The 12,454-nt window shown below is 48.9% G+C and overlaps 1 protein-coding gene across 2 annotated transcripts in view; it reads right to left on the reverse strand.

Moving 5' to 3' along the window:
- BAIAP2L1 (BAR/IMD domain containing adaptor protein 2 like 1) overlaps nucleotides 1-11,417 on the reverse strand; it is a 113,889-nt gene extending 102,472 nt beyond the window's left edge. The window contains exon 1 of one of the 2 annotated variants that reach the window (XM_045389471.3): nucleotides 11,136-11,417. In XM_045389471.3, the coding sequence (XP_045245406.2) occupies nucleotides 11,136-11,186 (51 nt within the window). In that variant the 5' untranslated portion in view covers nucleotides 11,187-11,417. Of the gene's footprint in view, nucleotides 1-10,214; nucleotides 10,353-11,135 lie in introns of those variants that run through there. The other variant, XM_074034441.1, reaches the window with a different exon arrangement.
- Between the last annotated feature and the right edge of the window lie 1,037 nt (nucleotides 11,418-12,454).

Raw genomic sequence — 12,454 nt, forward strand, 5'->3', positions numbered from 1 at the left:
ATGAGCCACCGCGCCCAGCCTTGGGTTAGTAAATGTTAAACATGTATTCTCATACGTAAAAATCAAGACAAAAATCATAAGATTTAAAATTAGGTTTATCTTTAAATAGGTAATTTGCAAACAGAGGTAGGAGATAGCAATTTTTAGCTTAGGTTTAAAAACATATGCCCATTAAAATGGAATATATATATTTATCTACATATTTACCTGCTTCATTTATGTTGAACATTATAAAAGTAAGCAATTCACATTAAAAAATGTAAACGTGGCCGGGTACAGTGGCTCACGCCTGTAATCCCAGTACTTTGGGAGGCCGAGGCGGGTGAATCACGAGGTCAGGAGATCGAGACCATCCTGGCTAACATGGTGAAACCCCGTCTCTACTAAAATTACAGAAACAAAATTAGCCGGGTGTGGTGGCAGGCGCCTGTAGTCCCAGCTACTCCGGAGGCTGAGGCAGAAGAGTGGCGTGAACCTGGGAGGCGGAGCTTGCAGTGAGCTGAGATCGCGCTGCCACCGCACTCCAGCCTGGGTGACAGAGCGAGACTCTGTCTCAAAACAAAAACAAAAACAAAAACTCCTGCCCTAGAGTTACTAGTGCTTAACTGCTATTGTTTAGGGACTTTTTAGCCTCCAAAGTACCATATGAATAAACACACATTTTTTCGTTTGTTTTGAGACAATCTCTTACTCTGTTGCCAGGCTAGAGTGCGGTGGCGTGATCTCAGCTCACTGCTACCTTTGCCTCCCTGGTTCAAGCAATCCTGCCTCAGCCTCCCGAGTAGCTGGGACTACACACGTGCTCTACCACACCTAGTTATTTTTTTTTTTTTTTTTTTTGTATTTTTAGTAGAGACGGGGTTTCACCATGTTGGCCAGGATGGTCTCGATCTCTTGACCTCGTGATCTGCCCGCCTCGACCTCCCAAAGTACTGGGATTACAGGCGTGAGCCACGGTGCCCGGCCTATAAACACAGTTAAAGCAGGAAACCCGGGGGTGTCTTCACCCACCCGCTGTTCTCTCAAAAGCACAGGCACTCTAGGAGACTGTGAGAGATTGGTTAGATCTCTGAGCTGGGTTCATCTATTCTGCTCCCTGGTTTGGGAACACATTCTGGTAATATTTTTTCTTCTATTTTTTAAAGAAAGAGAGACTGGCCACATTTTATCTCATTTATATGCATCTCACCTTTATCCCCAAAGACTTCAGGTGGCGATTACACTAGGAACTAAAACCACTAAAATCTACAACTTGACCAGGCGCAATGCCTCACGCTTGTAATCCCAGCACTTTGGGAGGCCGAGGTGGGCAGATCACGAGGTCAGGAGATCGAGACCATCCTGGCTAACATGGTGAAAACCCGTCTCTACTAAAAATACACACAAAAAAATTAGCCAGGCCTGGTGGCGGGCGCCTGTAGTCCCAGCTGCTTGGGAGGCTGAGTCAGGAGAATGGTGTGAACTTGGGAGGCGGAGCTGAGATTGCGCCGCTGCACTCCAGCCTGGGTGACAGAGTGAGACTCCATCTCAAAAAAAAAAAAAAATCTAAAACTCAAGTCACTAAAATCATGATAAACCAGAAGGACTCAAGGTTAGGAAGAAAAACAGAAGTATAAAATCAAGGCTGAGGCAAATAAGAACAGAAGTCTAAGGTCTGAAAGGTCACAGAGCTGTAATTACTCTGCACATATCTATAAGTTCTAAGTTTATGGGGGAAAATATGCCTAGTTATTAATAGGCATGAAATCGTGGGTGTTCTGGCCAATGTCCATATTCTATATGGTACACATGCTTAAATACTGAAAACGCACACACACACCCCTTCTATGTGTTATTAAAAAGGAAGTGGTTTTAAAAGATCTACTTAATTGAGCAGGGAATGGCAGTGCATGACTGTAGTCCCTGTTACTTGGGAGGCTGAGGTAGGATCACTGGAGCCCAGGAGTTCTAGGCCAGCCTGGGCAATGTAGCAAGACCCCTCTCTAAAAAAAAAAAAGAAAGAAAGAAAAGAAAAAAAAAAAGTCTACCTTAGCTGGGTGTGGTGGCGGGCGCCTACAATCCCAGTTACTAGGGAGGCTGAGGCAGGAGAATTGCTTGAACCCAGGAGGCGGAGGTTGCAGTGAGCCGAGATAGCACCATTGCACTCCAGCCTGGGCGAACAAGAGCAAAACTCTGTTTCAAAAAAGAAGTCTACCTAACTGGCTGGAGTTCAGGGAAAGGTACACTCTCACACAATGCAGCTGACAGCATCATCTGGTGCATGCTTTCTGTAGGGCATTTTGCAATGTGGAGCAAACGGGCTTTAAAATGTACCTGCCCTTTGACCCAGAGCTCCCTTCTGGGAATGTGGCTTAAGGAAAACATCATGGATCTGCTTAAGGATCTGTGCAACGCTTTGACTGCAACCATGCCCATGGCCACGCTGTAATAGCAAAGTACTGGCAACGATCTATGTCCAACCACAGGGGCTGACCAATAAATTATGATGAAAAATGGAGTCGCGTTCAGTCATCAAAATGATAGCGCACAGAAAACTCACATGGGAATATGTATTGAAAAATATCAGAAAAAGTGACAGCAAGAGTTAGTGTTATCTCTGGTTTGCAGGATTCTGGGCATGCTTATTTACACTTCTTATTTTATTTTATTTTTATTTTTTTTGAGACAGAGTCTTGCTCTGTCACCCAGGCTGGAGTAGAGTGGCGCGATCTCGGCTCACTGCAACCTCTGCCTCCCGGGTTCATGCCATTCTCCTACCTCAGCCTCCCGGGTAGCTGGGACTACAGGCACCCACCACCACACGTGGCTAATTTTTTTGTATTTTTAGTAGAGACAGGGTTTCACCATGTTAGCCAGGATGGTCTTGATCTCCTGACCTTATGACCTGCCCTCCTCGGCCTCCCAAAGTGCTGGGATTACAGGCGTTAGCCACTGCGCCTGACCTAATTTTTATATTTTTAGTAGAGATAGGCCTTTACCATGTTGGTCAGGCTGGTCTCAAACTCCTGACTTTAGGTGATCCGCCTGCCTCAGCCTCCCAAAGTGCTAGGACTACAGGCATGAGCACCGCCCCCCACCACCCACCGCACCATGTCTGGCCCAAAGTAGGTACATTTTCAAGAAACGTTACATAAAAAGGAAAGTATTTTCATTAATATTTAATTAACAAGAAAATGCAATTAACCATAACTCTGCACCCCATTCCGAGCCCTCCAGTTTAACATAAGGGATATTTACATCCTTTATGCAATAAAATCCTTTCATGGCCGGGTGCGGTAGCTCACGCCTGTAATCCTAGCACTTTGGGAGGCTGAGGAGGGTGGATCGCCTGAGGTCAGCAGTTCGAGACCAGCCTAGCCAACAAGGTGAAACCCCGTCTCCACTAAAAATACAAAAATTAGCCGGGTGTGGTGGCACCCGCCTGTAGTCAGGAGGCTGAGGGCAGAGAATCAGTTGAACCTAGGAGGCGGAGGTTGCAATGAGCCAAGATTGCGCCACTGCACTCCAGCCCGGGTGACAGAGCAAGCCTCCGTCTCAAAATAAAACAAAACCAAAACCCTTTCATGTGTTCCGTTATGATAGTTCTAGAGTCTAATGAACTTCAGTTTATGTCTTCCTCTAGTGACTACCAGAACTGGACGGCCTCTCTCAGACCAGAATTCCCTAGGTCTTGGTTTGTCTTGTGACCTGAAGGATTTCCCACGGGGCTCCCTGCCAAGGTTACAGACGCCCTACAGAGAAACGACAGATCACCAGCAGGCCTGGAACAAACGATTTTGTTTGTTTTGTGTTTACTTTAAAATTATTTTTTGCACATACCCACAGGAATGGCAAAAATTAAAAGGATGGGAAGTAGCAGCAGCTGGCGAGGATGAAGAGCAACCGGAACTCTCACACTCGGCTGGCGGAATGGCAACTGGTGCGTCTGGTGTGTCGCTTTGCAAAATCAATCAGCAGTTTCTCCTAAAGCCAAATATTTCAATATCTAATACTCAGCCAGTCTGCTCCTGTGTATCTACCCAAGAGAAATGAGGGCCTATGGCCATCAGATGGGAGCCAGAACATTCATAAAGCACGACTCATAATATCTTGGAATAGTCTGAAAATAATCCCAGCCGGGCGCAGTGGCTCAAGCCTGCAATCCCAGCACTTTGGGAGGCCAAGGCTGGCAGATCATCTAAGGTCGGGAGTTTGAGACCAGCCTGGCCAACATGGTGAAACCTGGTCTCTACTAAAACACAAAAATTAGCTGGGCGTGGTAGCTCACACCTGTAATCCCAGCTCCTCAGGAGGCTGAGACAGGAGAATCACTTGAACCTGGGAGGCAAGGGTTGTAATGAGCCAAGATCACACACACCACTGTACTTGAGCCTGGGTGACAGAGCAAGACTCCGTCTCAAAAAAAAAAAAAAAAAAAACCAGAAAGAAAGAAAATAATCCCTGCCAGGTATGGTGGCTCATGCCTGTAAGCCCAGAACTTTGGGAGGCTGAGGCGGGTGGATCATGAGGTCAGGAGTTTGAGACCAGCCTGACCAACATGGTAAAACCCGATCTCTACTAAAAATACAAAAATCAGCCAGGCGTGGTAGCACGAGCCTGTAATCCCAGCTACTCAGGAGTCTGAGGGAGGAGAATTGCTTGAACCTGGGAGGTGGAGGTTGCAGTGAGCCAAGATTATGCCACTGCACCCCAGCCTGGGTGACAGAGCAAGACTCCATCTCAAAAAAAAAAAAAAAAAAAAAAAAGAAGTTAGGAGAGGGGCTACCCTTGGAGGGGTGCAGCAATTGGGAGGTGGCACGAGAGGGACTTCAGGGGGTTGCCATGGTTTGCTTCTTGATCTGGGTGGTGGTTACACAGGTGTGTTCGGTTTGTGAACAGTTAGCTATGTACATTTAAGCACAACTGTATATATACTGCTATTCAATAAAAAGTTTTAAAAACAAACTTTAAAATAGATTTGCATGTGTCAGCAGATAAGTTAAAATTCTGTGCAGCTTTTACAACTTATTTTTAAGTTGGAATATTAAGTTGGAATTATTATAGCTTTGAATACAGGCCTGTAATCCCAGCACTTTGGGAAGCCGAGGCAGGCAGATTACCTGAGCTCAGGAGCGTGTGACCAGCCTGGGCAACACAGCGAGATGCCGTCTCTACCAAAAATAAAAAGTTAGCCGGGCATGGTGGTGGATGTGGTCCCAGCTACATACCTGTAGCTTTTGATTTACATTTGTGACACTAGTTCAGTTGTGGGTATCAATTCTTGTCTTGCATAGACCTTCAAGGGAAAGCTAATCTGCATGGAATTAAAACAAATTGAATTTTTATTTTCTTCAACATTCCACCCAGTTTTTAATTAAAAAATAATCATTTTTTTTCTTGAGATGGGGTCTCACTCTGTTGCCCAGGCCGGAGTACAGTGGCACCACTCCAGTACTGCAACCTCTGACTCCTGGCCTCAAGTGATCCTCCCACCTCAGCCTCCTGAGGAGCTGGGACCCCAGGCACACACCACCACACCTGGCTAATTTTTGTATCTTTGTAGAGGTAGGGTCTCACTACATTACCCAGGCTGGTCTCAAACTCCTGGACTCAAGCAATCCACCTATCTTGACCCCCAAAAGCGCTGGGATTACAGGCATGAGCCGCCGCTCCTAGCCTCATTTTATTAAGAGAGTTGTTCAAAACATGCCAATGATGACGAATTAACAGAATGACAGAAAATTCCAGTGACACCATAGATCGCCGCATTATGAAAATGTATTGGGTTTGTGCATCTGCTGGTCACTGGAAATTAAATTATCATACAAACAAATGGTAAGTGGGATGTGGCAGCCGGTCACTAAGAGACCCGAGGCCTCAGTTTCTCAATCTGGTTAACCACCAGCCTGGCCAACATGGTGAAACCCTGCCTCTATCAAAAAAATGCAAAACTTAGCCAGGCGTGGTGGCTGCAGTCCCGGCTACTCGGGAGGCTGAGGTGGGAGAATTGCTTGAACCCGCGAGGCAGAGGTTGCAGTGAGCTGCGATTGCACCACTGTACTCCAGCCTGAGCAACAAAGCAAGATCCTGTCTCAAAAATAAATAAATATAAATAGTTAAGTAAACACAATCCACATTCACCTGGAGGGCTGATGTTTACTTAGAATTAAGAACTCTATGAGGCCGGGCGCGGTGGCTCAAGCCTGTAATCCCAGCACTTTGGGAGGCCGAGACGGGCAGATCACGAGGTCAGGAGATCGAGACCATCCTGACTAACCCGGTGAAACCCTGTCTCTACTAAAAAATACAAAAAAAAAAAAAAAAAAAAAAAACTAGCCGGGCGAGGTGGCGGGCGCCTATAGTCCCAGCTACTCGGGAGGCTGAGGCAGGAGAATGGTGTAAACCCGGGAGGCGGAGCTTGCAGTGAGCTGAGATCTGGCCACTGCACTCCAGCCTGGGTGACAGAGCGAGACTCCATCTCAAAAAAAAAAAAAAATTAAGAACTCTATGAAAAGTATCATAGGAGGGCACCAGGAGCCTACCAAAGGACAGGTGCTTCACACATTAAATGGATAAATGTCCATTCATTCAACAAAGACGCATGCCTACTATGTGTCAGGAACTGTTCTAAGTGCTTGGAATAAAACAAAAACAAAGCTCATTGCCTTGTAGAGCTCACATTCTAGTTGGGGTGGAAAGAGAGGGAAAGAAACATAAGAAATAAATATATCACATAGCCTATTCTAAGGAAGTGTTATGGGGGAAGGTAATGTAGCCTAAGGTGGGGCTGGGAGATGGATGGAGGTGTCTGCAATCTGAAAGAGAGTTTGAGCTTGCTTCCTTGAGGTGACATTGAAAGGCTTCTGGGACATCTTCCCTTTTGCTTTCTGTTTAGCAAGATTCCTGTAGGTAGGACATCCCTGGATGCTGCCATGCCCGTTCTTCCTCCACTTCCTAAGTTTTTTGTTTTGTTTTGAGATGGAGTCTTGCTCTGTCGCCCAGGCTAGAGTGCAGTGGCGCGATCTTGGCTCACTGAAACCTCCAACACCCTGGTTCAAGCGATTCTCCTGCCTCTGCCTCCCGAGTAGCTAGGATTACAGGCACGTGCCACCACACCCAGCTAATTTTTGTATTTTCAGTAGAGACGGGGTTTCACCATGTTGGCCAGGAGTGTCTCGATCTCCTGACCTCACGATCTGCCTGCCCACCTCGGCCTCTCAAAGTGCTGGGATTATAGGCTTGAGCCACCACGCCCAGCCCTACTTCCTAAGTCTTTAACAGTTCTTCTAGGAAGGCTGTGGCTACTCTTAATTAAGGGTTTTTTTGAACTTCTTCCTCTACTATGAGAGCATATACTCATCAGAAAACCATGCAAAATCACAAGCAAGCTTTTGAGGGCAAATTATGGGCATGCTATAAAGTGTAGACAGGGGAGGGATTTTTGGCTGAACTCTAATTAGTAACAGCAACATTACTTGACATTTTGGGGTTTATAACATCATTTGTTTAAGAATTAGTAAAATACACACATCGTCCTGGGAGTTAACATGGCTCTCCAGTAATCATTTGCCTACATATACATTTTAGACATTTCAGCAAATGTGTACACAGCATATATTTAAGGATATTTGATACTGGCTACAGAGGATCACGCTACTTTATAATTCCTTCTTTTCTCTAAAGTATTCCTTTATTTCAAAATCAGAGAAACCTGAGGTTTTTTTGTTTGTTTTTTTGTTTTTTCTGAGGCGGAGTCTCACTCTGTCGCCCAGGCTGGAGTGCGGTGGCGTGATCTCGGCTCACTGTAACCTCCGCCTCCCGAGTTCCCGCCATTCTCCTGCCTCAGCCTCCCGAGTAGCTGTGACTACAGGTGCCCGCCACCAAGCCCGGCTAATTTTTTGTATTGTTAGTAGAGACGGGGTTTCACCATGTTAACCAGGATGGTCTCAATCTCCTGACCTCGCGATCCGCCTGCCTCGGCCTCCCAAAGTGCTGGGATTACAGGCGTGAGCCACCGCGCTCGGCCCTGAGTATTTTTTTAAAAACTAAAACCCATACTAGCAAATCATTAAAAAAAGCATTTGCAGGTGGCTTTTGTAAACACACCTGGTTGGGTTGCGTTTCTATTAGTAAAATACGGTAGAGGGTTAGGTAACATAGAGGACACCTCTTCTTAAAAGCACTAGATTCATCAACACTGCCCCTAGATTTTTGCCATATTAAGCTTAAATTGTTTTCAGCTTGAACATCACGGGGCAGGGCGGGATAAGGGGATGAACCCAATACAGAGACGGGGAAAGGTTTTTCAGACTCCTGAATATAAAATTTCACCTTGCATTGCCTGCATGGCCAAAGCATAGGCTAGCAGTCCTCACTATTTCTTTTTTTTTTTTTTTTTGAGACGGAGTCATGCTCTGTCGCCCAGGCTGGAGTGCAGTGGCCGGATCTCAGCTCACTGCAAGCTCCGCCTCCCGGGTTCACGCCATTCTCCTGCCTCAGCCTCCCGAGTAGCTGGGACTACAGGCGCCCGCCACTTCGCCCGGCTAGTTTTTTGTATTTTTTAGTAGAGACGGGGTTTCACCGTGTTAGCCAGGATGGTCTCGATCTCCTGACCTCGTGATCCGCCCGTCTCGGCCTCCCGAAGTGCTGGGATTACAGGCTTGAGCCACCGCGCCCGGCCCTCACTATTTCATAGATGACATAAACTTGTGGTCTGATGCTGTAAATATCCTACCACCTGGACATTAAAAAAAAAAAAAAAAGGCCCCAAAACACTAACAAGGAAATAGTAATTAAAATTAACAAACATTTAGTGAGCTTTCCAGTATGCTTTCAGACACCTGGCAATGGAAAACAATCAGGTACTGGTATTTAATCTCCATTTACATTGCTTTACGTCTACAAATACATATAACCAAAATGATGAAATCCACACTTTTTCCCTGCCGTTTCTGTTCTTTGGGTAATACGACATGCCCAAGTGGCTGGCATTTGTGACGCTGCAATTCGCCTTGGTACGGTCCCTCTAAGGAGTTGCTAATAAAAGTCTACGTTAGGAAGAAGCAGGAGGAAAAAAAAAGCAGCATTTAACTCAGAACACCTGACTGCTAGTCTCAAGTTTCAATCGCAGCTCAGACTGGGAAGATACACAGGGCTCTGTTCTTGGAGGGAGGGTGGAAGGTAGTGGTGGTCTGTGTTTTTGCGCCCCAGTGGATATCAGACTCTGCCTCAAATTTGGAATGGCCTGTGTTCCTCAATTACAAAGTTTTTCCTTCACTGACAGTCAACAGGGCAGCTACTACTTACTTCCCAGGTCTGAGTCTGGCAGAAAGAACGTTTTATTTACACACTTGGTCAGCTCCCGACACATGCAGCAACGTCTTCCGGGTCATTTAAATAGTAGCAATCTCAGTACAAATGTAGGATTTCAACATTCGAATTTCCCAGATGTCTAAAGATCACCCTCTATGAAGGCAACATACGAATAGGAAGAGTTTTTGGTCACAGTGACTGAGCATCAAAAACACTGTGTCAACTGTCTCTACTCTCCCTACCTGTCAGGCGTAATTTATATGTGACAGTATACACTTTGTGTTAAGATAAACAGAATGGATAATCTCTTGGATTTCAATACATAACAAAAACGTTCATGTTCTTCTCTTACTTTCATTCAACAAAAGTTAAGACTCCTCTGATTTTAGGAATTCAGACCTTGAAACCCCAGAAACTAAAATTTTACGGTTAAAAAAGTCTATCAGAGAGACCAAACTTCCTGATTCAAGCACCAGGGACAGAAAAAAGATAAAACACACCAACCAACACCGACCATTTATAATCTTAAACATGCCTATACACGAACTTAGAGAACGTCAAAGTTTCAAGGGTTCAAGATGCCTAGGCTGAATTAAAACAAAAGTTGTTTTGTGTTCTATTAATAGATGATTAACATACCTTATTTCACCTGGAATTCATTTATTAGTACTTAAACTGGCCACTAATCCTAAGTCTCTGTCTGTCTCAGGAAAAATTCTCTCCTAACACATGCAAGTTAAGAGACCAGCCATGAATGCATTCCTTAAGGTTAGGTCAATTTCATTAAAACCTCGGTTGTTCTTTGACTCCAAGAACCTCACCAAATAACCCATATATAAAAGCCAAGTTCAAACTGAAAGCTGGGAGAGGAACGGTCTAAGGGGGAGGGCGTTTCCCTGGAGAACGCCCAGAGCTCAGCTCACCTGGCGATCCTAGTAATAGGGGAGTTTCACCCCCACATTCTTGGGCGCTTTCTTTTCTCAGAGGAAACTCGAGCTTGTGTCTTTGGTCCCGGAGGCTTAAGCCCGACAGCCAGGCCAGCGCGGGTCACTGATTCCAAGAAGTTGGGAGGAGGACGTGGGCCCCCATCGAGGCACAACCGACCCCTCCCCGATCTAAGTGCACTGGTTGTAAAATGTGGAGCCAGTCAGGGGATGGGGGGCGGTCTCCAGCGCTCTGAGGGTCAGGGAAGAGGGGATGGGACAGGGGAGGAGAAGGGACAGGGGAGGCGGAGAAGGACCAGCAGTGAAGGGGGAGACACACGGGGGAGGAGAAAGAACCACAAGGAGGGGGAGGGAGAGGGAGGAGGGGGAGAGAAAGGAGAGAAGGGACAGGGGAGGAGGGGGAGACACACGGGCGAGAAGGAAGAACCAGGAAGAGGGGAGCGACAGGGAGGAGGGGCAGGGGAGGAGAGAGAGTGAATGGGGAGCGGAGGGGCAGAGGGAGAGAGGTACAGGGGAGGGAAAGAGACAGGGAAGAAGCACAGGGAGGAGGGGGAGGAAAGGAGGGGAAAAAGTGGGGGGCAGGGAAGGAGGGGAGAAAGTGGGTGGGAGGGAAGGAGGGGGAAAAGTGGGTGGGAGGGAAGGAGGGGGAAAAGTGGGGGGTAAGGGATGGGGAGGGACAGGGAGGAGGGAGAGGGCCAGAGGAGGAAGAAGAGGGGCTGTGGAGGGCCAGGGGAGGAGTGGGAGAGACGGGGCGAGATGGAAGGACGGGGGCGAGGAGAGGAGGGGAAGGGGAGCTGGGCGGGGGGGGGGGGTTGGGAAACTACCTTCCCGCGTAAAGTCTCCTTCCGACCCCCGAGGTGGAAAGCCCTGACTTCCCTGCGCCCCGAGCCCCTGGCTTACCCGGTAGGTGCTCTCCGTGAGCCGGTTCACCTCCTCGGGCCCCCGGGACATGGCTGCGGCCGCCGGGCGAGCAAGCGCGGGAGAACGCGGCTGGGCCTCGTGGCCGCCGGACTCTGGGCAGCGGGAGCGCCGGGGAGCGACTAAGGGGCTCGGGAGGGTTGGCCGCCGCCGCAGCCGTCGGCCCGAGAGTGCCCGCGCGCGCCTCCGCTGCCAAAATGTCAAAACTTGCGGCGGCGCCGCCCTGGCCTTCTGTGAAGAGCACAGTAGAAGCTGCCGGACACCGCCCGAGGAAGCGGGGCGGGCCGGACAGCCCCACCTGAGGCGGGCGGGGCGGACGGGGGCGGGGCCGCGGGGCCGGAGGGGCGGGGCGGCCCCACCTGAGGCGGCCTGGTGAGCGGGGCCGGGCCGGGGTGGGCGGGGCGGCTCCCGCTGAGGCGGCCGAGGTGGGCGGGGAGGAGGCGGGGCCGGGCAGCTGGAATGGGCGTAGCCGGAGGGAAGCGGGCCCCCCGAGTGGGCGGGGTCACCCCACCTGGGGCGGACAAGGCGGGGAGGCCACGGTGCGCCCCCATGCGGCCCTCCCAAGAGCTCCGGCGATGTGGGGCCGGAGACCCTGGAGTGGGACCGTGTGTGGAGTGGGCGGCTCGCTTTGCTGTTTTGCTAGGGCAAGGGCAGCCTGGGGGTGTTTAGTACTGTAGTCCTGGAACCCTTGTTTGCTTCGCCTGGTGCTGGCCCCGAGGACCCCGAGGCCCACGCCCTCCATAAGGGCTTCCTCCATCCCTCCCTTTTGGGGACCAAGGGAAGAGGGGCCACATTCCCCACTTGTATTAATTTCCCGGATTGATTTCTCCCTGCCCTGCCGCTCACTGACCCCAAAAGTTAAAGGGACCCGTGGGGGGCATGGGCCCTCCTAGGTGGAGAAAGCGGGCTGCCACTTGCAATTTTGAAAGCTCCTGATATATCAAAAAACTAATAAATGCCAAGATCTAGTTACCGAAATGTTAGTACTTTTTTTTTTTTTTTTTTTTTTGAGATGGAGTCTCGCTCTGTCGCCCAGGCTGGAGTGCAGTGGCGCAATCTCAGCTCGTTGCAACGTCTGCCTCCCGGGTTCAAGTGATTCTCCTGCCTCAGCCTCACCAAGTAGCTGGGATTACAGGCGCCCACTACTCCAGGCTAATTGTTTTTTGTAGTTTTAGTAGAGACGGGGTTTCACCATGTTGGCCAGGCTGGTCCCGAACTCCTAACCTCTCAGGTGATCCGCCCGCCTCGGCCTCCCAAAGTGCTGGGATTACAGACGTGAACCACCGCGCCCGGCCCGGAAG

The sequence above is a fragment of the Macaca fascicularis genome, chromosome 3 (genome assembly GCF_037993035.2).
Source record: "Macaca fascicularis isolate 582-1 chromosome 3, T2T-MFA8v1.1".
In the NCBI taxonomy this organism is placed as follows: domain Eukaryota; kingdom Metazoa; phylum Chordata; class Mammalia; order Primates; family Cercopithecidae; genus Macaca; species Macaca fascicularis.